This window comes from Artibeus jamaicensis, unplaced genomic scaffold, assembly GCF_021234435.1.
Source record: "Artibeus jamaicensis isolate MK-2021 breed Jamaican fruit bat unplaced genomic scaffold, CSHL_Jam_final scaffold_847, whole genome shotgun sequence".
Classification (NCBI taxonomy): domain Eukaryota; kingdom Metazoa; phylum Chordata; class Mammalia; order Chiroptera; family Phyllostomidae; genus Artibeus; species Artibeus jamaicensis.
Window position 1 is genome coordinate 24,558,435 of NW_026522057.1, and position 27,735 is coordinate 24,586,169.

The 27,735-nt window shown below is 44.1% G+C and overlaps 1 protein-coding gene across 11 annotated transcripts in view; it reads right to left on the reverse strand.

The window, feature by feature from the left end:
- VPS13D (vacuolar protein sorting 13 homolog D) overlaps positions 1 to 27,735 on the reverse strand; it is a 231,178-nt gene that overhangs the window by 106,827 nt on the left and 96,616 nt on the right. For 10 of the 11 annotated variants that reach the window (XM_053660580.1, XM_053660579.1, XM_053660578.1 and 7 more), the window contains 10 exons: positions 24,612 to 24,859; positions 22,894 to 23,085; positions 22,473 to 22,599; positions 20,675 to 20,817; positions 16,119 to 16,249; positions 15,716 to 15,891; positions 10,101 to 10,224; positions 9,083 to 9,318; positions 5,732 to 5,840; positions 1,071 to 1,234 (listed from right to left, as the gene is read on the reverse strand). In XM_053660580.1, the coding sequence (XP_053516555.1) occupies positions 1,071 to 1,234; positions 5,732 to 5,840; positions 9,083 to 9,318; positions 10,101 to 10,224; positions 15,716 to 15,891; positions 16,119 to 16,249; positions 20,675 to 20,817; positions 22,473 to 22,599; positions 22,894 to 23,085; positions 24,612 to 24,859 (1,650 nt within the window). Of the gene's footprint in view, positions 1 to 1,070; positions 1,235 to 1,272; positions 1,405 to 5,731; positions 5,841 to 9,082; positions 9,319 to 10,100; positions 10,225 to 15,715; positions 15,892 to 16,118; positions 16,250 to 20,674; positions 20,818 to 22,472; positions 22,600 to 22,893; positions 23,086 to 24,611; positions 24,860 to 27,735 lie in introns of those variants that run through there. The other variant, XM_053660583.1, reaches the window with a different exon arrangement.

A 27,735-nucleotide genomic window follows, 5' to 3' on the forward strand; every position in this document is an offset into this window, starting at 1 on the left:
ATCCAATGGTAGCTGGGTATCTCTTTCTTAATGAGGAACAGGGAATAAAACTAATTGCAAAGCAACAAGAAGGGGGACACAAGGTAACAGTAATACTTTAAGGATCTGTTATATTTATATATAACATTCACTATTTACGTATACAATAATATAGGCTCTTGCATTCTCTCTATGACAAGCTGTCATGCAGTGAAAAGGGCTAACACATTTTAAAATATTTTCAATAGTCCTTGTTCTGTTTTATTTCCAAGTACATTTATTTATATTGGGTTTTAACTTGTAAGTCCTCTAAAGTCACTCTGGAAATAAAGTATTAACTGAAAACAAATACACTGATTTCATACAGAAACTAAAGCACAGGCGAATAAACTACATTTATTCAGAGTTAAAGAGCTGATATGGGTGTGTGAAGGTGGAAGAGGAAATAAGGGGAATAAATGGTGGTGGGGTGGGGGCGGGGGCGGGGAGAGACCTGATTTGCACCCAGGGAGTTCACCGCAAAAACACATTTGATTATTCTCCAAATAATTTATTTGTGCTTTCAAAAGATTTAACGAAACATTTTAAAGACTTAAGAAGAGAAACTGCTTGCTTTTAGGAAGTAATGGTGGATGGAAGTTTGGATGAAAGAAATATTCGCTTTTCCTAACATATCCTTATTGCTTGAATTTTAAATATCTCATGGGCATGTCCATAATAGCTTAAAAAAATAAAGGCCCAATGCTCATATTTGGGAATGCAATGGGTTTCCGTCACCAAGGAAAATGACAAATGTAAAAATACAAAGTCCTAATTCCTTCACAGACTCTCACTTTTTGGTACAAATTTCCTCTGCATCTGAATTGGACAGCAATGAACTTGAATCAAAATTGCCCAGGAGCCCTGACTGGTGTGGCTCAGTTGGTTGGGCACCATCCCCACAAAGCAAAAGGTCACTGGTTCCATTCCCAGTCAGGGTGTGTACAAGAGGTAATGGATTGATGTTTTTCTCCCTCTCCTTCTCCCTCCCTTCCCCACTCTCTAAAAATAAAGAAGGAAAATCTTTGTTGAAAAACCGCCCAGGAAATTACCTGTTGTCAGTGACTGCCGCCAACCCAGCAATGTCTAAGATGGCAGACCCCTCGGTGGGGCGGGCGGCCAGGGGCCGACTGGGGTTGTGGGGCACCGCGGATCCCTCGTGGGCCAGCATGCCGGCCCCAGTCATCCTCCACAGCTGGGAGCGCTTCCCCGGCTCCTGCGGGCGGACAGAGACAGAGCCGTCAGGTCCCGGGCAGCCTCCGCTCTGCGTGAGCGCCGACTTCTCGACAGGAACGGTGCGAAAGGCCACTTTCCACGTGATGTAAACGCTTAGTTCCAACTCCCGTTGTGTTCCTACTTGCACTTTGGATGAAACAGGCTAAACTCCTGAACCAAAGAACCAAAGATTACAAATAATGTAATCTTAAAAATAATATTTTCTGAGCATTATAACTAGGTCAGGTGAAGTCTGATCACCTCCACCAGTGCTTCTGCTACAATAGCTGCTGTTCCAAACGGTGACTCTTAGGCGCCCTGACGTTCACAAGTGACCCGGTTATATAAAGTCTATGTGCTATTCTCGATGTCTGACCACTGCTAATCCTCACAACTGCCAGAAATCTTCTTCCTTCCCATGTTTACAATGAAAGTATACCAAACTGATATGCTGATTGTATTCAATTATTAAGTTGATTATATTCATAAGCTATACTGAGTTTATTGCTGTTCATTCTAAATATTTTATAAAAAGCACTTGGACTTCCAGGTCAATCCATGAAAGTCTATATAAGTCACCATATTCAAGCAATAATAATAATAACATTTATTGATAATGGACTGTGTGCCAGGCACTGACCCATGGATTTACATGTACATAACTCCTTTACTCCTCATCCGGTGAGGTATACACTCTTCATTACTCTTACAGAGAAAGTTAAGGCTCGGTGAGAAGAAACACCCCCAGGGTTCCCACCCAGTAGGGGGTGGAGTGCAGGTCTGACTCCTGCAGCCGCTTCCCGAGCCGACATGCCTGCCCACTCTGCTAACCCTGCCTTCCTAACCCGATCCATACAGTCCCATTTCAGCGACACCTGACCGTTTGGAACACTCTCCCCGGGGACTCAGACTCCAGCCAGACCTGTCAAGTCACATCCACTCTCACCAGGTGGGAGCTCCGCCAGAGCAACAGACACTTCTGGGTACCACACACCCATCCACATGCTGCCTCTGCATTGGGAAGGCAACCTCCGTATTATCTTCTACAAATTAAAAGGAAAAAAGTAATACGAATGCTGACTCACATGCCCGGATCTGAAGCCCAGCCACACCACTTACCAGCTGAGCGACCTCGGACAAGTTACTACATCTCTCAGAGCCTCTGCCTTCTCGTCTGTCAAAGGCAGGAAATAAGCTACCTCTTAAGTTCCTTGTCATAAGTGTAATAAATACAAGGCACTTGGCAGAGGGTATGGCTTCAACAAACGTCTACCATATTATTATGATTACATGTCCTTACATAGCACTTTCTGTCTGTTATCTTGGCTGATCCTCCTCACAAACCTGGGAGAAGTAAAAATGAGGCTCAGGGAGGAATGTGAAATACCAGATAGCATCTAACCCTGGGAGACGAAGCCAGAACTCAGACCTAGAAACACACGAGGCCCCTTCCCCTGTGTGCTGCTGCCTCCTGTGTCTGTACAGAGAGGTGACACCGCACTGTCCGTAGCTGCCATCCCCACAGGCTAACGTCTCTGCTCCCAGTAGGAAAATACGCCTATCCACAGCCCCACGGCCACAGGAAAACGCGTCTCGGTCACCCTGCAGGTGTTCCGGGCCAGGAATCAAAGCCCGGATGCCCAGGCGAATCGAGTTTTCGTACAGGGATTCCTCTATCGCCTGCAAACTAGCAGAATTTCCACTTAAAAACCTGAGACGTGCCATCGTCTTTCCAGTCCCTTCTTCCCCTCCCCTCACAATTTAGTCCTAGAACCTTCGGACAAGACTGAAGCAGGCAAAAGTCCAGGAGGCTGGGGGAATGAATGTGCCACCGGGAAATGACTTGCTGTGTCAGAAAATAAGAAAGTGCTCAAGGAATGAGGGGCTGTGTCAAAAGGACACAGAGGGTAAAGGAGCACCTATTGGCCAAATATGGGAGTTGAGCATAAAAGTAAACACTAACAGTAACAGATGACAGCACAGTGAACAAATGAGGAGCCCAGAGTGCCACACATAATGCTAGGGGCTGACCTGTTCACCCTCCTCCCTGCCCCCAAGTCTTCTGTTGAAGACCATACCTGCAATGGTGATGGTGTTTGGAAATGGGGCCTTTGGGTCATGAATTAGGCTCAGTGAAGTCATAAGTAGAGTCAGTACCCATATGAGAAAAGGCACCAAAGGCTTGCTTTCTTGAGCGCCCCCGCCCCTGCCACTTGAGGACACAATGAGAAGCCATAATTAGTCTACAAGCAAGGAACAGGAATCTCATCGGGGAACCCAACTGGCCAGCACCCTAAACTTAGACCTCCAGCCTCCAGAGCTGTGAGAAATAAATTCTAATTGGGTTCAAGTCACCGAGTCCACAGTATTTTGTTATGGAAGTCCAAGCTAACACACATAAATAGAAAAGCTGATGAGGAATGGGATATTTACAGTCTCCAAGCACCTCCACACAAAATACTTACTAAGTACAATTGGAAAAGGAGGACCTTCCCTTCACCAGAAGGATGGGAGACAGACACCACCTTAATCAAGGGCTACACCTAACGTAACCAGTAACAGGACACATCAAAATCACCACGTGATGTCTATAGAACTTCCGCCAATTTCTCTGTAACCCTGAGAGTCTTTCAAAATAGAAAGTGAACAAACAATCAGCCAAATAAAAACCTAAGATGTCGAACGCTCCACTCTTGGTCTCCTAATTAGAGATTGTGGGCCCGCATCCTGACGCGCTTCACAGAGCTTTGCCCGCTTTCGGATGTCCGCGTGGCTTGTCATCTACCCTCCTCATCACCTGTTTTCATCCTTGCCAAGTGAAACAGCAACTGTAAAAACTGCTGTGTAAACTGTAAAATCTTACTTAACATGTTTTTTGCTACTTAATTTTTTTAAAAGCCTGGTTTTGTCTGCTTAACAGGTACCTGGCCCTTAGAAAGTACACACACATTATTTGTTTTGCTGACCACGCCATACCTGATGCTCATAAGTTGATAAGTCATCATACACCTGAGTTGGTTTTCATTCACCCTAATATCCTCATGAACTTGAACATCATTTGAAAGTCATCTGACAATATCATCTCCAAGGGTTCTTACATTTCTATTTTCAATTCACATGAGTCCATCAGATTTGCTTTTATCTTTAGATTACTGCTTTTTGAAATTCTCAATAAAAGCCTCAAAAATTGTTTACTTTTGAACACTGTGACTCGTGGTCTCTTTTCTCATCAGCACCCCCAAGACGTATTTCTAAAATGTATGCACAGCCTTAAATAAAGTACGAGAACATTTTAAGGAAATCTGAATTACATGACTTCACACTGGTTACATAAAAATACATGTAGAAATACTGACAGATCGATACATGGGTGAACCTTGAAAAGAAGCCACTCGTAAAAGACAGTGCACTTGGCCGTCCAGAACCGGAAGCCCAGAGACAGGGAGTGTTGTGGCTCAGTCGCTGTGTAGGCTGGGAGTGGAGGCGGTATGTGGGGGCGACAGCTGAAGGAGACAGAGCCGCCTCTTGGGGTGATGACGTGTTCTGACACTGACTGTGGTAATGGCTGAACAAATCTGCGGATATACTATCAGCCATTTAACTGCGTATTTTAAGTGGGTCATTTGTATAGTATATAAATTATACCCCAACAAAGTTGTTAAAAGTATCAAGCTGAATTAGAAACATATATATTAAAGTTTCATTTTCACAAAACTGACAATGATTGGAACCTAGTTCCCCGATTAAAAATATGGTAAGAGCGATACAACTTCAAGGCCAAAAGAACAAACACAATCCACCTTGCTGCCACGTGCCACACCACTTTAGGTGAGGGACACCATCCTTGTCAGTGTTTGGGCCACTCAGGCAGGGGACAGACGCCCCCTGTTGGGGCGATTTTGGGGTTACATGGTTCCCACTATGGAAAATCTTCAGAACGCCCTCAGGTCGGTGCGTTTCACAGAATTAAGGCTGGTGAGCTCCCTCCTCCTGAAGTGACGTCTGCACCTCTGTGTTGTGAAATCGCTTCCATATCGGAGGCTGGCCTAGCTGCTACCGCCTGCCATTTGCAGTATTTCCGACCAGGGTTTGCTGCCTTCCTCTCTACACCCAGGTGCACTAGCAAGCACGTGTCCCCAGACTGAACTGAAACCAATGCCAGCCCAAAAGGGGAAAGACGGTCAGTTTGACCATTTCCCTCTCCGCTGAGGAAAAAGAAAGAAGAGTAATAAAAAAGTCATGAATTTGAAAGAAAACAGGTTCAAGAATTACGTTTCCCCAAAAGGGCACCAAGGACGACCCAGGCCTGGCACACGCAGCGCAGGTGTCACGTGCGGGGACGCACGCGGCCGGGTCGTGACCTGGACCCCCACCCTGAGCAAGTCTCCCCACGTGACTCCACTTCCCCGGCCGTGAAGTGTGGGCTCAGACCAAAGGACCTGAGTCTCTTCCACACCGACCGTCTTTTACTCCGAACCCCAATTCTAAGCCTTCTTACCTTCTTCTTTAAAATGACTCTCTGTGTCTTTGGTGAGACATCTAAGACGAGCTCTGCACAGGTAACAGCCTTGTTGGAAGCCACAGGCCTTCCTGTCCCCTCCTGTAAACTAGAGTTTAGAAAGCCTTATAATATGCATACACACACACAAATGTATATATATACATACACTCACACGCGTTGTAAGCAAATGCCTAAAACCCCCAAAGGCTTCTACAGGGTAGAAGGAAGAGACCGTTTTTAAATCACAGACGAGAGTCTGAGTCATGCTGCAGAAAGATCAAGGCTGAATGTTTCCCTGTACAATTCAAAGTCATTTGTTGGAAGACATACTCTGACACTTCCCCCTCCTAATAATTCTAGTGGCGTAAAATTCAGACATACAAGGATGACTGCATATCTTTGAAGGCCAAAAACCAAAAACTAAGCCAGACATTCCAAGGGTCCGAGAATTAGCTCTACTGTCTGCCAGGGAGGTCAGCATCACTGCGCCTCGAAGTCACAGCAAGAAACCAGAAGTCCCTCAGGGATGAAAGGAAAGCAAAGGGCTCCCAACCGCCTTCCCCCAAGTCAACGGCGCTGCTTCCCTGCGGTTGAGGAGCCCTGGGCCTTATGGAATGTTGCAACCTGGCTACACGTTGAGGTATTTCAATGAGAGTTTACTTAGATTATTCTCCTGTTGCCATTAACCTTTATCATCAAAAAAGGGGACTGATAAATTCAGAGTTAAAAACTAGTTTTCATGAGCCCTGGCTGGGTTGCTCCGTTGGTCAGAGTGTCATCCCAATACACCAAGGCTGCAGGTTCAATCCCCGGTCAGAGCACATACAACCGTCAACAAATGAATGCATCAATGAGTGGGACAAGAAATCACTGTTTCTGTCTCTCTTCCTTCCTTTCTTTCTCAATTATTTTTTTTAAGAAACTGGTTTTCATGACATCAAGAGCACAAGTAACAAAAAAATAGGTACGTGAGATTTCAGCAAAATTTAAAACTTTTGTCCTTCAAAGGACACTATCAAGAAAGTAAAATGACAGTCTCCAGAATAGGAGAAGACATGTGCTAATCATATATCTGGTACAGGCCTTGCTTGTATTGTTATTATCTAGGGAACAGTTAAAATTTAACAGAAAGGCAAAAAGTCACATTTTACAGTGAGCAAAGGACTTGAACAGACATTTCTCCCGAGATACATAAGTGACCAATAAGCACATGAAACGGTCCTCAGAAAGATTAGTTACTGAGGAAATGCAAATCATAACCACGATGAGATGCCAGTAAACTCAGCAGGATGGTGACAATTAACAAAATGGAACAGAACAGGAAACAAGTTCCTTGGGATGAGGAGGAGCTGGAACCCTTGCACCTTGCTGGTGGGAACGTAAACCGGCTCAGCTCCTGTGGCAGACAGCAGAGCGGGTCCTCAAGACGTTACACACGGAACCGCCACAGAACCCAGCAACCCCACTCCTCGTCACACACGCAAAAGAGTGAGACACAGTCACTTAAACAGACACATGTGCGGGCATGTGGATCAGGGCACTGCACACAAGAGCCAAGAGGTAGTAGAGATAACACGACTGGACAAACAACATGTGCTTCGCCTGTACGGTGGACTAGTGCTCGGCCGTGACAGCAATGGAACACTGTACACGCACCATGAACCTCGAAAACACGGTGCTAAGTGAGAGAAGCCACAAGCAAGAGGCCACATACTGCACGATTCAATTCACGTGAAATATCTGGGATAAATCCTTAGAAACAGAAAACAGATGGTGGTTGCCAGGGGCTGGGGGTGGGGGGGGAGGAACTAGTTAATGGCTCTGGGTTTCTTTTCAGGGCGAGGAAAACGGTCTGGCCCAGACAGAGGCGCTGCACAGCACCCTGGATGCAGTAAACGCCGCTGACCTCTCCACTTTAAAACAGTTGCTTTTATGTTCTGTGACTTTCACCACAACTTAAAATAGGAAACAGAAACAAACCAGTCTTCTTTCCCACCATTAGTTCTCTTCACAAATGCAAAGAAGTATCCAATGTACTTCAAAAGATGATTCAGCCTCTTAGCACACCAGTTCCCAGGAACTTCTCTCTGTGTCTGCTCCATATCTGTTCAACCCATTAAGCTCATAATCCTCCATGGGGATTCTTCAGTTAAAGAGCTTAGCAACCGCTGGGATTTAACATAAGAACATTATGGGGAGAACGAGATTAGTAACCAGGTTAAGAACTGGTTTTTCAGGCACTAAAACCTTAAGCATGTTGCACTGTCCAGAGGAGCCATAATCTTTAACAAGAAACAAACACAACCCACTGGATCACAACAAGATGAGCACCCCGGCACCGTGGGTGCGAGGGAGAAAGGCAGCAGGCTCGGGGAGAAGGGACGCTAGGCTGAGATGCCCCCCTCGGCTCATCCCCAGTGAAACCTGGACTCTAGGCAGGAGCAATGCCCCACAGACCCAGAGATTATTTTACTGGCCTCAGGCACACACAACAACAAGCGAACTTACTCAGAACACTTTGGGAAGAACTACGATTTTATTGGTCCTGTTCGGCCTGTGGTTTGTTTGTACTTGTAACGCTAAAGACTCCTCCCTGTTTCTTCAGGGAGAAGCTCTAAAATTGGCCCTGTAACCAGCACAGAAACAAATAGTAAATAAATTTTACTTATGAGTTGGCAGAATGACAATGTTGGAAAGTCCAGTGTTTGAAATCTGAACATGCCAATCTATGTGCCAATATAATAGGAGAATTAGAATAAACTCCCTATTCTTCACCTGACTTTTCAAAATACAACCAGTCAGGGATCAGTGAAGATTATAAGCCTAAGGCAATTGGAATTACTGTCAAATTAAGCCACTTAGCTTGGCTTTGGGGGGAATATTAAGATAGACCCTGAAGTGTCTGTTTAATCAGTATTCTCAATGGGAGAGGGAAGTCAAAATGATGATTTAAATAATTATGATGAAGATTACTCAGTTTCAAAGAGGAAAGAGATAAAACAAACTTAAAAATAGCAGCAAGAAGTTTTTCAAATACGTGAAGATAACACTTTAAAGTAAGAGGAATTTAAGATATTATAAGAACAACATCTAATGAGTTATTAAATACTAGGATGGATTATTGGGGAGATCTTTAGAAAGAGAAGATTCTTGCCTCTTTGGATAGCTTTTAACCTAGCCAAAAGGGTTTAGACCAAAGACTTCTCAAGAAAGATCCTGAGCCTGGGATTTGGTAAAGAATGAAAGGAATCTTCATCCTCCGGGCTTCTGAGAACTGCCTCGAGTTTAAAACCAGTTAACCATTAGGGCCTTCTGCTTTCTAAGGATAGTGATTTAACCCAGAATTACCCAGAGAATGTGTATGTAGCAGCAATGTAAATGAAATTTTCATAATAAAGCTGTCGGTTATCCTGGAAATCATTCATGTTGCAGCTGATCTCAGAGGAACCTGCCCCTTTAACAGTCAGGGTGATGAAAGGCGGCAGGGTGGGCTCGTCCCAGGCGTAATCCAACGAGGTCATGGGCTTCACTTCGGTTCGGAGCCGGGGTTCAGCTACACCGTGCTGAGTGAAGACAACCGGGACCTGCAGCAGCGGCAGAGGACAAAGAGGGCTTTCGTTCAGACTGGTGTATTGGAAGGGGACTCAGCGCTGTCCAGGTTTAAGTGCCAGATCCTTCCCACATGAATCCTACACACAGCACAACCACGAGTGAGGCTCGCCAGCTTGCCTCTTCCAATGCCTTTCTAATCATCCCAACTACAACAAGCCCACCAGTGGAAGGACATGGGCTGTAGCCTGTTGGATAAAGGGCTTTAAGAAGCTCTGCCACCCTGAATACCAAGGGGAAGCAACCTATCCTTTCGATGGCATCTCTTCTCCCTGCACCCTTGTGACACCCTTTGAACACAGAACTGCATTTAGCTATGGAAAATCACGTATTTTAAGATGCTGTAACCCAAAGGCATAATTTAAAATAGAATCTAATGATTTCCATTTTGACTCTACTTGTAAGAATGATAAAAATGCTCACGGGAACTAAGCGACCGTGGCGTGGCCCATCCCCACTGACACAGACGGCCTGATCCCAGGTCCAGGCTCTGTGTGGAGCGTCTGCAGGGGGCGCCACGCAGACCAAACAGCAGCACTGTGATAAGCACTGGGGGCTTCAGGTCAGGTGCAGAAATGGCTGCTCAGCGATCAGCCAGCAGGAACCGCTTCTTAAGGGTAAGGGTTTCAGGGACAGCTACAGCAGTCCCTGCACAGCCTCCTTCAAGCCCAGGTTTAAATGCATTCATCACCATCTCACGGGCAGTACGCGCTCCACCCTCCCAACAGCCAAACGGGCTCTGAACCCCACTGGATACCTTAGAAAAGTTGTCGATTCGGAAAGGAGGGGGCAGCTGATCTGTGTCACTAAAGGAGATCCTATAGGTGGCTCCGCGGAGTGTGATTTCCACGCGCAGGAAGAAGCATTTTCCCAGGGTGTCTCTGCAGAAAGAGGAAACAAAACAGCTGCACAAAACGAAGAAAACAAGTTACAGCTCACTTTCCTCTCAGTCATGACGTCACCTGGACCTCGGTCACTGCCACTGTGTGCTCTTTGATCACATTAAAAAGACAGCAATTGACACCAAACCATAGTTTAAAAAAAATTTATTCCAGCAACTTTGGAACAGTGCATTGTAACCATACAGCAAGGTCTAAAATTTTTACTGAGAAGGTTTGTTTGGAATAATGGTATCAATGTAGCAAATGAGTACATACTGGTTCAACTATACATAGAATTGTTGATACTAAATTAGTTTTGACCTGGACAAAGAGCAGTTGTATTTGGTTCCAAATAATATATTGATGTTACTGATAACCAGGGTTCTCACAATAGGACAGGGCAGGTGAGGAAGAATCCTGTGTAATGGAGGTACCAGTATGTGATCATAATTTACATATATTTGCACATGTACATGTCTGTGGGTACATTTAAAGATAGGTATCTCACTGAAGAGAATGGAAAGCTTACTTTAGAGCAGAATATCCGTTCACAATGCAGAAGAAATGAGAGAATTAGAAAATCACTATTTTGCACCAACCAATGCAACCACAGATTCAGGTAAGAACCATGAAATCATGGAGTGAAAGGGTTTCAGGAAACAGACATACACTACACACTGTCTCCACAGATTTGCTTGTTAACAAAGAAGAAAAGGTAACTTTGTAAGAGAGACCGGTAGACACCAAGCTAACCAAGTAATGATCAAATTTAGCAACATCGGTAATGGGACCAACATAGGTCACATCACGGGCCCCTTGATGTGACCCAACAGAAACACACAATAACACATACGTAGTATTCTTACCAAAATGCTTGACCCCAACCTATATTAGGAAACTATCAGGAAAATCCAGAAATAGGACATTCTGCGAGAAACTGGCTTGGACTCTGGAGTGTCAGTGTCAATACAGACAAAAGAGGAAAAGGGGGACGGTTCTGGATGAAAGAAGATGAGACATAGCAGCCAATGGAAGGCAGGATCCTGACTTAATCCGAGATTGGGGGCAAGGGCATTGCTACAAAGAACATTTTAAAGAATGATTTATTAAAAAAATCAATATTAAATTTCTTCAGTGTATAGTATTAGTATAATTATTTAGAAAAATGTCCTTGTTGTAGGTGATGAGTGAAGTTTTCCCGGCTGAAGTACCATGAGGACTTCAATTTACTTTCAAATGATTCAGAAAAAAAGTATGTATGTGTGGAGAGAGAACAAGAACACAGCAAATGTTGAGCTGTGATCGATCCAGGTAAAAGATGTGGTGATCTTCATTGCACGGCTCATAGGTGTTCTGCAGCTTTGAGCTGCTTCAAAACAAAACAGTGGGAGAGCAGAAAAAACCGACATGTCCCACACTCAGGACTGCACTTCAACAGGATGAACAAAGGCACACAGTCATCTTCTTCACCCACCTCCACACCCTTTACTTACCTTCCTTTTTTTGTTTTTTTTTAAGTAATCACAAGTACCATTTTTGTTCAATTTCAAGTCCACCTCCCCTAATAACACAACAGATCCAGACAGCCTCCTCCCAGATGGTACAGATGCCAACGGGGGCTTTAGCTGCACACCTCCTCCCTGCCCCCTCCTCTGCTGACCCCCCAGTGAGATCTCTTGGGAAACACATGCTACTGCCAGACAAGGGTTCTGGCTGAAGAAGGGACAAGGGCGCTGAAGACCTGCCCACTTGGCTCTCTGGGCCTCTAAAGTCACCTGCTTAGACTCCAGCTACTCTTGGGAACACAGCTTGAAAATCCCTATACTAAATGCAATTAATTATACTAAGGGCTAGGGCAGGGGTGTCAAACTCATTTGCATTGGGGGCCACATCAGCCTCGTGGTTGCCTTCAAAGGCCGAATGTAATTTAGGACTGTACAAATGTAACTGCTCCTTGACTGGGGGCAGGGAGCTCGGCACTGCCACTGGGTAGAAACAGGTACCAGGCAGAATAAAACAAGGTGGAGGGCTGGGTTCAGCCCACGGGCCTTGTGTTTGACATTTGCGGGTGAGGGCAAAGGAGACTTAAGAAGGGCGTGCCACTGATAGAACAGAAGAAAGCAGCGTTCTCGGTCTCTCCAGCACTGCACATCTTTCCCCCTATTCTTCCCTCAAGGCACGTACCTTTGCTCCCTCGTGCTCCCCACCCCCAACCCGAGGCTCCTCGGTCCCTTCTTCTGCCTCCAGAACTTGTCTCCTGAGCCCACGCAGCCCAGCCGGCTCCCTTTTTCTACCTCTGTGACTTTCTTAATAAATTTTCACTTGTATTTAAGAAAAAATAAAAGAAAATAAAACCTCAGATAATGCAATTTTTAAAAGTCAACTATAGATATTATTTTATGTCATCTACTATTTTTCTATTCCCTTATAATAGTTTTCTCAATGAAGAGCTAATCTAAGTATAAAAGATTAAAGTTCACCTCTTAATGTACTGAAATTGCACTGATAGTGTGTCTTTAACTTCAAAAGCATCTGATAAAAGAATCTGAAGAAGACACAAATAAATGGAGAGGCATCCCAAGTTCGTGGACTGGATGCCTTAGCAAGACGTAGTATTGCTAAGATGTCAATGCTACCCAAAGTGGATCTATAGGCTTAATGCAATCCCTATCAAAATCTCAATTTTTCCCCCAAAGAAAAATTCATCCTAAAATTCAGATGGAATCTCAAGGGACACCAAATGGCCAAAATAATCTTGAAAAAGAACAAAGTTGGATGTCTCACACTTCCTGATTTCAAAACTCATCATAAAGTTCCTAATCAGAACAGTGTGGTACCGACACAAAGACAGTCACGTGGACGAATAAACAGCCCAGAATGAACCCTCACACGCGGAGTCAAATAATTTTTGACAACTGTGCCAAGCCCATTCCACGGGAGAAAGGAGAGTTGAAAATATTTTCAACAAATTTTGGGAGAAGTGGATATCCAGAAACCAAAAAATGGAGCTGAGCCTTTACAAAACACCACATACGAGTATGACCTCGAAACGGACCAAAGCCCTACGTGTCAGAGCTGAAACTGCACAAAGAAAACACAGGGGAACAGCTTCGTGACATTGGATTTGGCAATGATTTCTTGGATGTGACACCGAAAGCAGACACCACAACAGTTAAAATAAAAAATGTGGACTATGCCAAGATGAAAAACTTCTACACATTATAAAACACAATCAACAGAGTAAAAAGGCAATGTAGGAAATAGGAGGAAACGTATGCAAATCATGTATCTCACCGGAGGTCAACATCCAGAATACAAAAAGGAGAACTCCTGCAACTCAACAACAAAAAACCAAACAACCCAATTCAAAAATGGGCAAAGGACTCAAACTGACATCGCTCCAAAGAAGACAGACAAATGGCTAACAGCACATGAAAAGAAGCTCAACATCAACTAAACATTAAGGAAATGTGAATCAAAACCACAATGATACATCATCACCATCAGGACAACTACTATCGAAAAGGCAGAAAATAGCAAGGTTAGTGAAGATGTGGAGGAATTGGAACATTTGTGCACTGTTGGCTGAAATGAAAAATGGTGAAGCTGCTATGGAAAACAGTATGGTAATTCCTCAAAGAAACAGAAGTGCTGCCCTGGCTGCTGTGGCTCGGTGGATTGAGCACCGGCCTGCAAAACAAAGGGTCACTGGTTCAATTCCCACTCAGGGCACATGCCTGGGTTGCAGGCCAGGTCCCTGGTTGGGGGCGTGTGAGAGGCAACTACACATTGATGTTTCTCTCCTTTTCTCCCTTCCCCTCTCTTTAAATATAAATAATAAATGAAATCTTTTTAAAAATATTTTATTTATCTTTAGAGGGAAAGGGAAGGAGAGAGGGAGAGAAACATCAATGTATGGTTGCCTTTTGTGCATCCCCTGCTGGGAACCGGCCTGCAAGCCAGGCATGTGCCCTGACTGGGAATCGAACTGCGAATGTCTGGTTCGCAGGCCCACGCTCAATCCACTGAGCTACACCAGCCAGGGCTAAATAAAATCTTTTTAAAAATAGAAATAAAATTGGCAAGGAGAAGAGAGACAGATTCATCCTGTCACAGAAGGATGACAGCTATGGTGGGAGAGGTTACAGGGTGGAGAGACTGAGCCAAAAGGAAAAAGGACCCATGGTCATGGACAACAGTGTGGTGATCACTGCGGGGAGGGGAGTATAAGAGGAAAAAAGAAATAAAAGAAGAACAGAATTGGAATGGCCAAATAACCGAACAATTCCACCCCGAGTACTGACTCAAAAGAATTGAAAGCAGGGGCTCAATGACTTATCCGTACACCCATGTTCAAGGCAGCACCATTCACAACAGTCAAAAGGAACAATGACTAGAAGCACCCCAAGCTTCCATAACCAATCAACGGATAAGAAAAATGTGGTACATGCATACAACGGAATGTTATTCCACCTTTAAGAGGAAGGAAATTCAGACACATGGGACAATGCAGGTGAACCTCGAGGACGTTATGCTAAGTGTAACGAGCCAGTCACAAAAAGACAAGCACTGCTGACTCTACTTATCTAAGATATAGAGTGGTCAAGTTCAGAGAAAGGAGAGCAGGGGCTGGAGACGGGGAAATGAAGAGCTGTTGTTTAATGGGTGGAGACCTTCAGTTTTACAAGATAAAAAGGGTTTAGAGAACGGCTGCACAGCGGCATGAATGTACTAAATGCTGGTGAACTTACACACCGTTAGGAGGTGATGGCCGAGGAAAGGGGGGTGGGGTCTGGGGGGAGGTGGGCAAAGGCAGGGGAAATGGGGACATCTGATTGTGTCAACAATAAAAATAAAGCCTAAAAAATGGTTAAGATGTTAAATTTTATGTACCTGAAGCCCACAAAACAATCTCTGGGTCTCTCTGTTATCTTGCTCACATAGTATGTATATTTAACACAATTTTTTAAAAAACTTTTTCTACTTTTTAAAAAAGTACTTGATAGAAGCAGAAGGAAAAGAGTCATCCTGTGCTAGGTGAGGCTAAACTTGTTGATTTTTCTTAAAACGAACCGGAGGTCAGTGGTTTTCACAAAGAAGGCCAGATGGCTGCCTGAACCAGCATGAAATGAGGACAAAGTGCTTAGAGTGTAAAGAGGAGTGGAAACCCTTTAAAGTCAGTGTCCCACCCACAAGCAGACAGGGGGTTCAGACGTGCAACCGTGAGCTCAGCGCTGCCGCTTCGACCAGTAACCTCAGACCACAGCCTTCGCCCAACCGGTAAAACCGCAGACCTTCCTTTTCACTCACTGTATCAAAATGCCCACTCATACCAACCTGGTCTTTACGAGTTTTAAGACCTTTGGCCACAAACATGTCCATTTCATGAAGAGTAGTACTAATATTTAAAATTCACATGGTATTTACAGCTTAGTATTTAATGCACCTCTAACAAAGCTACTTTTTGTCCAAATATCGTTTCTGAACTTACCTCATGTTGATGTGGAAGGAGTTATTCTTGTTGACCTCAAAGCCTCCAGACCAGATACAATTGGGCACATCCATTAACCTGACACACAGTAGCTGATCATAGTCATTCCGAGGCCAATGGAACACCACGCTGGAACCGGGAAGGGTGGAAATGTAACCCTCAGGATTGGCTGTTCCCTAGAACACACGGAGTCACTGGCTTTGGTCGGCAAGTCATGTCAAGATGGTAAATGTAGTCACTCAGCACCTAGTCAGAGCCCTGCCCCCTCCCGGAAGCTATTGTACCAAAGGCAATGAACAGCTATCACCCCACAGAACTTACAGTGTGGAAGGGGAGATAAGCCATGACATTGAAACGCCTGTGCTATTAAACACTAGTCACTCTTCAAAAGCACACTGCTTACCTGTCCCCTGGCAAATTCCCTCTGTGCGAATGCAAGCTTGTGGGACGATTTATTATCTAACAGGTAACGGGGGGCAAAGATGACCATACAGGTGTCAATATATCGACCTCGGCCTTTCTTGACATCAATACCTACAAATAACAAAAACCACCGCCATGAATTAATCAGAGAAAAGAACCTCTGTGGTCTGACAAAAGTAAACAGCCTCCACAATTACTTAGCTTCTCTAAGAAAATACTGGCATCACCTAAAGAATCAGTCAAGCCTTCTGAGAGTGGAGTAAAAAAAAGCCATCACACTCAAAGTATTATTCTATATTCCCATTTAGGCTTCAAAAAGTCTCAGTGGCAATACCAATATCCCTACAGTTCCCAGCTTCCTCACAAAGTGTGTACCATAATAACAGAAATGAAAGAATACAGATACCTTTGGTTTCCATTTATGAAGTGGACAATGAAGACAGCTTACATAACACATCTCTGCTTCCATCTGGGACACAAAATCGCCTCTCCAAGGCAGAGTAGAAACTTAAGTTCTTAACTGCATTCTACACTACCCTGAACTCATATGACTTTTCTCTAGTACTTTATTTTAGCTCACTGCTCAAGAATCCAGCTGAAACTTAATGCAAAACATTATCGAGTTTATTGATTCATAAAATAAATGTTTTCAGCACCCACTGTGTACTGGAGGGAAAAAAGCACACAAAACACATAGCAAGGAAACAAACTCGTAATCAGTCAGAAGGGAATCTCAACACATCAGGTCCCAAAGAAAGAAAGGAAAAAATGAAACAGCACTGAATTATCTTTAAAAATCTGACAACAATTTTTAAAAACACAAAACTCGGTGGGTTGAACTATCTGTTCATGCACCCAATAAATACAGCAACTATTCAAGGGCGCTGGGCTGAGCTCTGTTTGTACAATGATAAAAATGTTTACGGTAGAGATGATTGATACATATAATAATAACATCATTCAATAATTGAACTCTTAATACCAGGTACGCCCTCTACCAAAGGCTCCACATTTAATTCTCACAACAACCTTCTGAGTTAGGTGTTTTCATTCTTTCCGTTTTACAGATGAGGAAACCAAGGCCTGGGAAGTGAGGTCACCTGCACCAGGTCGCACAGCCAGGAGCAGCACAGCTGTAACTCGTGCCCAGGCAGCCTGCCTGGGAAGCCCTTGCTGGCACCACGATGGGACATGGACAAGGGCCCTACTCAGCAGCCAACAAGTATCAAGAGAACCGAAAGAGGAAAGAGACTTAGGATGTGACAATTAGGTGTCTCGGGTGTCCCAACATAATCCCAATTACGAATATTCGATCTGCTAACTCCACAGTTTCTTTGTGCTGGCCGGAAGAATCTGCTGTTCCGTTCGTGTAAGTCTTCAAAATGCCTGAAATGCTGAGCAAATCGCAAGAACAAAAACCCCTGAAGCTCCGTGCTTCAGAAATGCTAAGGAACACTGGAATGAAGAGATGTTCCCGCTCACCCTTTCTTCTGCAACATACAGAAAAGCTTTCGCTGTCAGAAACTGCCATTATCGTAGCTAGCCGATCTCAACTAATACGAAGTCTGCCACGAAGGATGTGTTTAATATTATAAAAAGAATCTACAATACTGAGACTCCATTTTTTAAAAAAGCAGCCTTTCCGTTTCCCTTTTCTTCTTAGATTGCTCTGGCAAAATCCCAGTAAATGAACAGCTGATGAGATAAAAATGTACAAAGTTCTTCTCCTTGGAGATACATATGAGGCTAACAGGCAAGGACCTCCCTGGCTTTTGAGCTTGGGACTGACCTTTAAACTTTCATGAGAGGGAGCTAGTTATCTGTCCAACTCTCTGAAAACACTCAAGTCAGAGATGCCACAAAGTCCCTGATATGAAATGCCAAGATCTCATGATCCTTAAGAATTATAAACACCTATCTTACCTCCTACCCAGCCTAGTCCTTTCTCTGATATAACAAAAAATTTCAAATCCTAATCTTGTCCCTAAAAATATATGCAATAAGTTTTCTTAAAGGTCTTATTTATTCTTAGAGAGAGGGGAAGAGAAAGAGAAGGAGAGAAACATCAATGTGTGGTTGTCTCTCAAGTGCTCCCTACTGGGGGCCTGGCCTGAAACCCAGGCATGTGCTCTGACTAGGAATTGAACTGGTGACCCTTTGGTTCACAGGCCCGTGCTCAATCCATTAAGCTACACCAGCCAGGGTGGGATTTGACTTTTTTAAAAAGGATTTTTATTTATTTATTTATTTTTACAAAGAGGGGAAGGGAGGAAGAAAGAGAGCGACAGAGAGAAACATCAATGTGTGGTTGCCTCTCACACGTCCCCTGCTGGGGACTGGCCTGCAACCCAGGCACGTGCCCTGACTGGGAATCAAACCGTGACCCTTTGGTTCGCAGGCTCACACTCAGTCCACTGAGCTGCACCAGCCAGAGTGTGTAATAAGTTTTAATGTATGCTTTCAGCACAGTGATTTTCAACCAGTGTGACATAACAGTGTTTAAAACTTGCAATACCTGACTATTTAGTCACAGGCACTGACCTCTCTTTTCCCTTAGACTATCAAATTGTAAAATGACAACAGCCAATACAATAACTGTCTGATGTGAGTGCCCTGTCTTGAACCCTAAATATATAGGTCATATAATAGATTTGCATCATGCTGGTCACAAAGCATATCAAGGTTGTGTCTGACTGGTTAATTCTTAGTATCAGAAATCCTCATAAAGATTGATTTATTTGTTTTTAGAGAGAGGGGAAGGGAAGGAGAAAGAGAGGGAGAGAAACATCGATGTGTGGTTGTTTCTCACACACGCCTACTGGGGACCTGCTCCACAACCCAGGCACCTGCCCTGACTGGGAACCAAAAGGTCAACTCTTTGGTTCACAGCCCGCAATCAATCCAATGAGCTACACCAGCCAGGGCGGCACCTGAGTTTTTAAAAAGTCACTTTGGAGCAAAAAGGATAAGAAATTACTATTTTTTGTGTATCAATCAAAATTATACCTATTTTGGTCAGATGGGCAAAACCAATATTTTTTGGTGAGCCGCAGAGTTTTTTAGTAACTAGCTGATGGGCACCATAGGATGGGAAAGGCTGAAATCGCTACCCACACATAAGTGTACACATGTACTCACTGCACGGTTCCCACCGGAAAGCTGCGAGAATTCTGTTATTCCTCAGCACCAGCTGCTGAGAGCCCCACCACCCACCCCGCGATCTGTCCCAGCAGCACCTTCTAGTCACCCTATGGCAGCTTGCTTTGGAAAGCGTGTCACGGACAAGATGCCCCAGAAGAAAACCAGAAACAGCATGAAGCAAAAAAATGCCAGCAAAGGTAAAGCAACTGATCCTCAGCTGGAGGCTCAAATTAAAGTTTACTTTTTCTGTTAAAAATCGTAATGTCAACTTTGAAGGAGGCAGCCCCAAGACAAGGGAGAATGCATACAAATTAAGGTTGAAAAATCACGAAAAGCAAACTGTACTTGGGAGAGACTGTAACTAGTAAAACCTCAAACACTTAAGCACGACCTGACCCCAGCCGGGATGCAGGGAGAACTGCTGAACACCCCTCGGGGTTCCCTCTGCGACCGTGCCATTTCTGCACTGCTGCAGCAGCCACCGGTCACATAACACGCAAATCTCAATTCTCTGGTCGCTCTGGCTACATTTCGCAGCAATGTGCTCCCACGTGCTCGGCAGCCACACGCGGCCAGCGCTACCGTGCTGTGCAAAGCCGAACATTTCCATCACCGCAGAGGGTTCAACGGACAGTGCAGTCCTGGCCGGTTTCCCGACACTCAACACTAAATGGGGCTTTGAGATCCTTGGAAGTTACACACTGAAGGAAGGACACACTGCTAACTATTTAAACCTGAGGCGCATTAAATCAAATCTATCTGAATCCTGCAGAAAGTCTTTTGAGAATTCCAGGTGGCTATGAGGTTTATAGGTACAGTATTCTCCCCTCGCCACCCTCCACCTCCGTAAGCTAAGCTAGCTCAGGGGCTTCTAATTAGCATAAGCACCAAGTGCACTTTGTTACATACTCTGCTTCCAATGTGTACGTCCCACTCATAATCCCGCTTCTGACCCAGACTTCCCGGCCGCACCTGGGCAAGTCACTTAACCACTCTGCTTCAGTTTCAAGGAGAACAATGCTTCTTACTCTCTCAGGGTTTGCAAATTTTAATGAATGCGTGGGAAATGCTTGAGGATGAAAAAGGAATGCTAAGTGGTCCTATTATTCCCGTCAAAAAACAAGGATTTAGGCCAAACTGACACTCTCTGGACACAGGTGAGCCTGAAACCACAGAGCGGAGCCCCAGCCCCCTCAGGGCAGCATTCAGGCACCTCCTCGGGCCCGAGGAGGACAGGCCCGTGTTGACGTCCACTCCGAGAAAAGACACCTGACCCGACGCCAAGTGAGAAAATCGGCACTTGCCACCTGGCCACAGCGTGCAGCCGGCTGTGACCCGAGTCTGAGGTCCCGGGCTGACGGCGCTGGTTCTCCCACTGCCCCACGGGTCACCCACCGATGTTATAGATCAGCCCGGGGCGGTTTCCTTGCTGGATGACTCTCAAAGCTCGGACACCGCTACCGCCATCCAGGGAGAAGCCCTGACACCAGCCCGGCATGCCTTCAGGGTGGATCCCCCTTCCGACTCTCATGGTGCAGCTGTGGGGCAGAAAAGCAAAGACTCACATGTTCGTCCATCCGAAAGGCTCATCCACCTGCTCTAATCAGGACACGCGGCTACAGCTGTCACCCAGACTGAGAACTCTAACGCTGACTCGCCCTCACTCCCGTAACTCCCAACACAGTAGGGCGGTTACTACACTGGTGGTTAACCCCCATCTTAGAGGTAGCCCTGGTATGACAATGTATAGGATGCGTGGACGTCTTCAACTGAACACGCTAGGAAAAAAACATTAAGGCTCTATGAGCATAAGACATGCAGAAAATACTACAATATTTATCTTTCCTCTGAAAAATAAGGGCTCGAGCCAAACAGATACCTTCCTGACTCAGGGGTTTCCAGGGTTCGTGAAATACCTTGAACATATCAGGAACGTGCACACAGTTCTGTACATCCAAGAAAAGTATGTGCAGAAAATGCAGCTAATGGCGCGTTCCAAGGACCAGCACTGTGACAACGGCAAGGCACCGTTTCGCTGGCCAGTGTCGCACCACAGACCCCGGAACCGTAATTCCTGGATGTGTGTGTCGGTTCTACCACTAACGAGCCATATAACCTTGGGCAGGTTCCTCTCTCTCTCTGAGTTTCAGTTTCCTCATCTTAAAATAAGACGGTATTTCCTGCCCTGTCTAATCCACTGGGACACTGGGAGAATCCAATGAGATGGCGTACGTGGAAATGCTCTGGTAGCTACGAACTCCCTGGAGAAAATAAACTGTTATGAATGTCAAGTCCTAGATGGGAAATGGTCAAATCCTCTCAGAGAGTAAGACTGGGCTTGCCGGCCACATCAGGTACCTGCATGTACGCCACATCCAGCACCCCAGGCCGTCCTCTCCTAACTCCAGCACCAGCCTAGACGCCAGCCAGCCCTCCCTGGGAGACGCATCTGCACCCCTGGTGCGGGGCAGTCCCTATGCCTTCCTTGTAAGCTTGTAGCAAGCATACTTCTGCAGATGACGGAGTATGTCATTTTAGCAGTATCAGATACGCCCATGTACCTTTGCATTATGGCTATAAATTAAGACTCCGTAAGGCACAATATCAAAACCAAGAACAAAGGGAAGTAACTGTCATACCATACATTTAAAAGGACATGTCTTCTAATCCTCACAGTTCTTTTTCTCTGTCTTTAAACATGCAAGGAACGCTTTGAGATCCTGAAATGGCATGTTTTATTTGCAGAGTAAAAGAGAGGCATTTCAGAACCTTACACAAAATGACCTGGATTGGATTAATGGGGCGGAGGCTCTGCCAGAGGCCCAGTCGCCCCCCTCCTCTGCACCTCCCTGCACCCCCACGCCAGTGCCTCTGCCTGGGCTGAGACCTTACAGGAGAAGAAAACTGCGGAGATGCGGGTTTCTCTTCACTGGCAGAGTTATGAATAGAACTACTTCAATACGTGTAAAATAAAACTAGCTTTCATTATAAACCAACCAAATGGTTTATTTTCACTATCAAGTAACAGAGAAACGAGATCCGAAAGAACCCCATTCGGTCACGGTCCTACTCCCCTGCCAAGTCAGGATTGTTATCTGTGGTGCATTTCTACTCACGCGGATACACTGTAGCCTTTGCTACTTTTCCCTTCCCTAGGAGTTCGCTTCCCCCTCCTATAACTGACTGTACTCACAGGTTCGGCTGCTCTTTGTCAGCATAGCAGAATAAGAGAGGGCTCAGGCTCCGGGCCAGCTCATGTTCCTCAAACTGGCCTGCAGCGTCTGTCTTTGCGTTGTCCTGTCTGAAGATCAGTGGCAGCCCTTTAGGAAAGAGGGGGAAAGTGCACGTCAATCCCACCCAGTCTATCCAAGACAGATGCAAATGGTAAAACTAAAAATAGTCATCATGGGGAAAAAGAGTAAAAACTGAAATTATTTAGGGGGTTCAGTTCGTTGTCTAAAAGAACAGTTCTGACAAAAATTGAGCACTTATTATGGAAGCAGGTAAGTTCCAGAAGCCTAAGCTATGGAAGTAGTCTGCATTGGCCCCATTTAATTAGCTGAGCAAAAAAAATCCAAATTCCCATGGCCTACCTCAGCAGCCTCTATACTTACCTGTTTTGTTAATCAACCAATATGGTGCAGAAATAAAGATCTTTAAGGACCCTTCCGCTCGGCACACGATCCGGATGGTGAGGTTCAGCTGCCGCCGGTTGGTGTCATAGAGCCGCATTCTCACCATGTAGTTCTGGGTTCCAGGCGGGATGAGCAACTCTTTACAGAGCGGGAAGTTCTCCAGTGACACCCCTACAGGACGTACAAGCTATTGTCTTCCTGCGTTCACACTTCATTGTGTTAAAATCATTAACAAATGAAATTGGATTCCTTTTGGAAAAATCAGTAACTATGTCTCTCACTAGCAAAAAAATCCCATTAGAATGGCCATTTTCATCTAACTGAGGTGAGAATATACACGAAGCAAACCAGATGGCCTGGAAGTCACACTAGGGAGTCTAGACTGCATATTTAGAAAGATGAAAATACCAAAACACTACCAACAACAGCTATGATTAGTAAGAGCTTATTGCACACCAGGCCCTGTGCTGGTGCCTAAAACAAAATAAAAGCAGGCAGGTCAGAGTCAAGGCTTCTGCGGCAAACTGCCTGGTTCGGAGTCCCAGTCTGGCCTTCCCAGCTGCATGGTGCAGGGTAAGCTATTTAAGCTCGCTGTGTCTCATCTGCCGAATGGGGATAATTACGGCATCTGCACACGCCGCAGGACTGTCATTAGAAGTGACCCTCCATGGGAAGCACACGGGGAAGACAAAGAGCGCTGGGTGTGCACACCGCCGCAGTGGGCGGGAGGGCACTCCATTCCACACGGGGCTTGCAGACGCTGGCTGAAGGAGCCCTGCAATGCCAGTGCACAGACCCAGTTTCTTCGGAACGGACAACTAGCCCTGCACTGTTTTTCTCTTCTAGATGCTCATTGGCATCTAGATGCTCATTGGCATCTAGAAGATGAACGCTCATGCACACTCATGCATGCTCATTGCTGCGGAGCATGAGTTCAGCACGTTCCCCGTCCTTATCTGTAAAACGCAGAGAGCAGCTGTCTCTCTGCCCGAAACGTGCTGCTGTGAAGATCAAATAAGACGATACACAAAAGTGTAAAAAAACCTATTTCCGAGTCATCATTATTTCAACATGTCTACAACAGCCCTGAAGAAACCTACTTCCTGCCCAAACTCCAGATGCACCTCTTTCTTGTAAGTACTACAAGTATGATAGTGATTCTAATGATGTTCTGCCTCCAGGTCATTCGTCCCTAAAACTGAACATACACAACGCACTGAGCATCCCAGAACCGAACTTCTTCATCAGGAACAGGACGCATAACCACTGCTGAGGGTCACATGAGAGCATGTGTGGAGAACGTGATCTGCAGCACACAGGGCCTGCGTGCCTGGCACATGCCTTCCCCTTTCCTGAACAGAGAAGGACAGACATACGATTTTGCTCATTTTATAGCTGTGAAAAAGCATGGCTTGAAAAGATGAAATGACTTCTAGTCATACATCAAATGAGCAACCTAAGAAAAAGGCTCTCGGGTGCTTCCTCTGGAAATCTTTTGGGTTTGTTCAATTATTTTCTTTTGATAACTTTCTAACTTAGAAGCTTTACATTTTTTCAAAACTGCATAAATCCTTTGAGCTGGCTTATCAAGAGAGTGTATGTGCTACAATTTCTCCAAAATCTTTACCAAATAATCACAAAATACTCAATGGCATTTTCGTAGCATTACTACACGTGACAATGCGGCTGACCCTTACCCAGTTCAATGTTCTGGGAGGTGTCCGCTGTGTGCAGAGCCACCTCTTTTCCAGGCTTCAGCGTCCCATTGATGGGCATTCCTTTCACATAAAAGTCAAGTTCACAAGGGAGCAAATTGCAGATGACCACCGTTGGCAGGAGATATATGGTATGCCCAGGCTGCCTGAAAATCTGTTTTGCACTGTCAGAAAATATATTTGAGGGCATGTAATCTGGATAATTCTCCTTCTTTATGGCCACACAAAACCTATGAAGAACAAATGACGGGAAAACCATCAGCCTGAATAAAGAACTTGAATTATTTCCTCCTTAGCTAAGTACAAGAAAGCATAACATTAAAAAGGTTCAAAAATTCAGTAAGGTACTTACAATTTAAATCCAGATAAAATGTACAGATTTTAAATGTTCAGCTTGGTAGGTTTTGATGGCCATATACATCTCTATAGCTACCACCCAAAACCAGTGATAAAGAATAATCCTCTCACTCCAGAAAGTTCCTCACGTCCCCTTCCAATCACAATCCTCTTACCCACAATCAAACAACCAACCTCCTTCTGATACTTGCCCCTACAGATTAGTGCTTGCTCTTAAACTGGATAGACAGGGAATGACCCAGCATGCTCTGCTCTTTGTGTCTGGCTATTTTTGCACAACATAAAGTTCCAACAAGACTCAGCCGCATTGTGTGCATCAGTTATCCGATTCATACCGCAGGGTATGAGCGCACCAGCTTTAACATGTCCATTATCCTGCTGACAGACAGCCAAGTGGGTTGTGCCTCCAGATCGGTCTATCAAGAATGGAAATCCAACAATCCTGAGTCCTCCCATCCACAAACTTGGTTACATATATTTTTAGTTATTAGGTTTTCTTTGCTAACTCTCAGCAAGGTTTTGTAATTTTTAGAGTAGAAGATTGGTACATTATTACTTAGATCAGTTCCTTGGTAATTAATATTTGTTGATGCTAATAGTAAATAGTATTTTTTAATCACATTTTTTAATTGTTCATGGCCAGAATATAAAAGAATATAACTGATTTCTATGGGTTGATCTGGAATCCTGAAATCTCAATAAATTCATTAGGTCTCGTAATTTTCCATGGTGTTTTCCACCTACATACCATATTTTTCAGACTATAAGAGGCACCCCACACCCAATTTGGGAGGAATAATGGTTGTTAGTGGTGCTGTTAAGTTCTGTTCACATTTACATTGGTGAAATACTATGTTATTTACATTATTAAATATTTTACCACATTTTTTGCTTCAAAATTGTTTTCCCTATTTTCCTCCTCTAAAACCTACGTGTACCTTATGGTCCGAAAAATTTGGTAATTGTGTCATTTGCACACAAAAGAAGTTTCCCTTCTTTTCAGATCTTTATGTTTTTTTTTTCCATTTCTTGTTTATTTATTTATCCTTACTGCAATGGCTAGGACGACTGCAAGCTCAAAAAGAATGGCTGCTTCCCAACCTTAAGGAAAGGAGTTCAAGGTTGCACCAGGAGTTTAATGGTAGCTGTGGGTTTCTAACACATGATCCGGACGGGAAACATTACCTTACATTCCTAGTTTACTGGGCATTATAGGGAACAGGTACTGAATACTATTAAATGCTCCCCCAAGCTTTTATTTTTTGCCTTACTGATGTGATCTGACCATTTTTTCTCTTTTAGTCTCTTAACAGGGTGAATTACATTTATCAATTTTCAAATGTTAAGCTAATCTTATATTCCTGGGATAAGCCTCACTTGCTGTTTTCTATTTGGTTATTTTTGCTAAGAATTTTTGCAACTCTTCATGGGGAAATGTTAGTTCGTAATTTTCTTTATATAATATCTCTATCAGTTTTGGTATCAGGGATGTGCTAGCCTTATAAAATGAATTAAGAACTGTTACCTCCTCCCCCACTTTCTCAAAGAGTTTGTATATAACTGGTATTATTTCTTCCTCAAATGCCTGATAGAATTCACTAGTGAAGCCATAGAATCCTAGAGTGTTCTTCGTATGAAGACTTTTTATTACAAATTAAATTTCTTTAGTAGATAATGGGCTATTTGGATTTTCTATTTCCTCTTTGTGTCAGTTTTAGTAACCTGTGTTTTTTGAGAAGTTTGTCATTCTAGTATGAAATTTGTTTGCATAAAATTGTTTATAACATCTCCTTTTAAACCCTGTAATGTCTGCACGATCTATAGTGATGTCTCTTTTTTTCATTCCTCATATTGGCAAATTGTGTTTTCTCTCTTCTCCTTGATCATTCTTGTTAGAGGTTTATCGAATTAATCTTGCGCTGAGCAACAAGGTTCAGTGGGTTGGGCATCAGACCCCACAGCACAGGGTCACACTGGATGATTCCTGCTCAGGGCACAGGCCTCGGTTACGGGTTCAGTCCCTGGACACGGCCCTTCTGAGAGGCAACAGACATGTTTCCCTCTCTCCCCCCCTCCCTATCCTTCTCTCTAAAAGTAAATTTAAAAAATCTTTTAAAAAAATTATGAATCTGATTCATACTCATTTAAAAAAAGATTTTATCAAAAGGCCAATTTTAGTACTATTGATTTTATTTTTTCTTTCATTGACTTTTATATGTATTTTTACTGTTTCCTTGTTCTTTTTATTTAACATGCTCTTCTTTTTCTGCCTTAAGGCAGGGACTTAGAGCAGTGATTTTACATCTTCCTCATTTTCTAATATGAACATTAAAGCTACACATTTCCCTCTAGAACTGCTTTCACTGCATCCTCCACATGTTAATGTGCCTGGTTTCTATTACTGTTCAGTTTGAAATACTGTAATTTCATTTGCAATTTCTTTTTTGATTCATGGATTACTTAGAAATGTATTGTTAACTTCCAAGTATTTGAAGATTTTGTAAATATCTTATGGTTACTGACTTCTGGTCTAATTCTATTGTTATCATGAAACATATTGTGCATCGTTTCAATTCTTTCATATTTACTGATCTTTGTTTTATGACCCAGTAAATGGTCTCTCTTGATGAATGTTCCACACATACTTAAAATAAATGTGCAGTCCGGAGTTGTCGGTTAAAGTGTTTTATAAACATCAGTTATGACAAGCTGATTGATTAGCACTGTTCAAAGCCTTTTATGTCTTTAT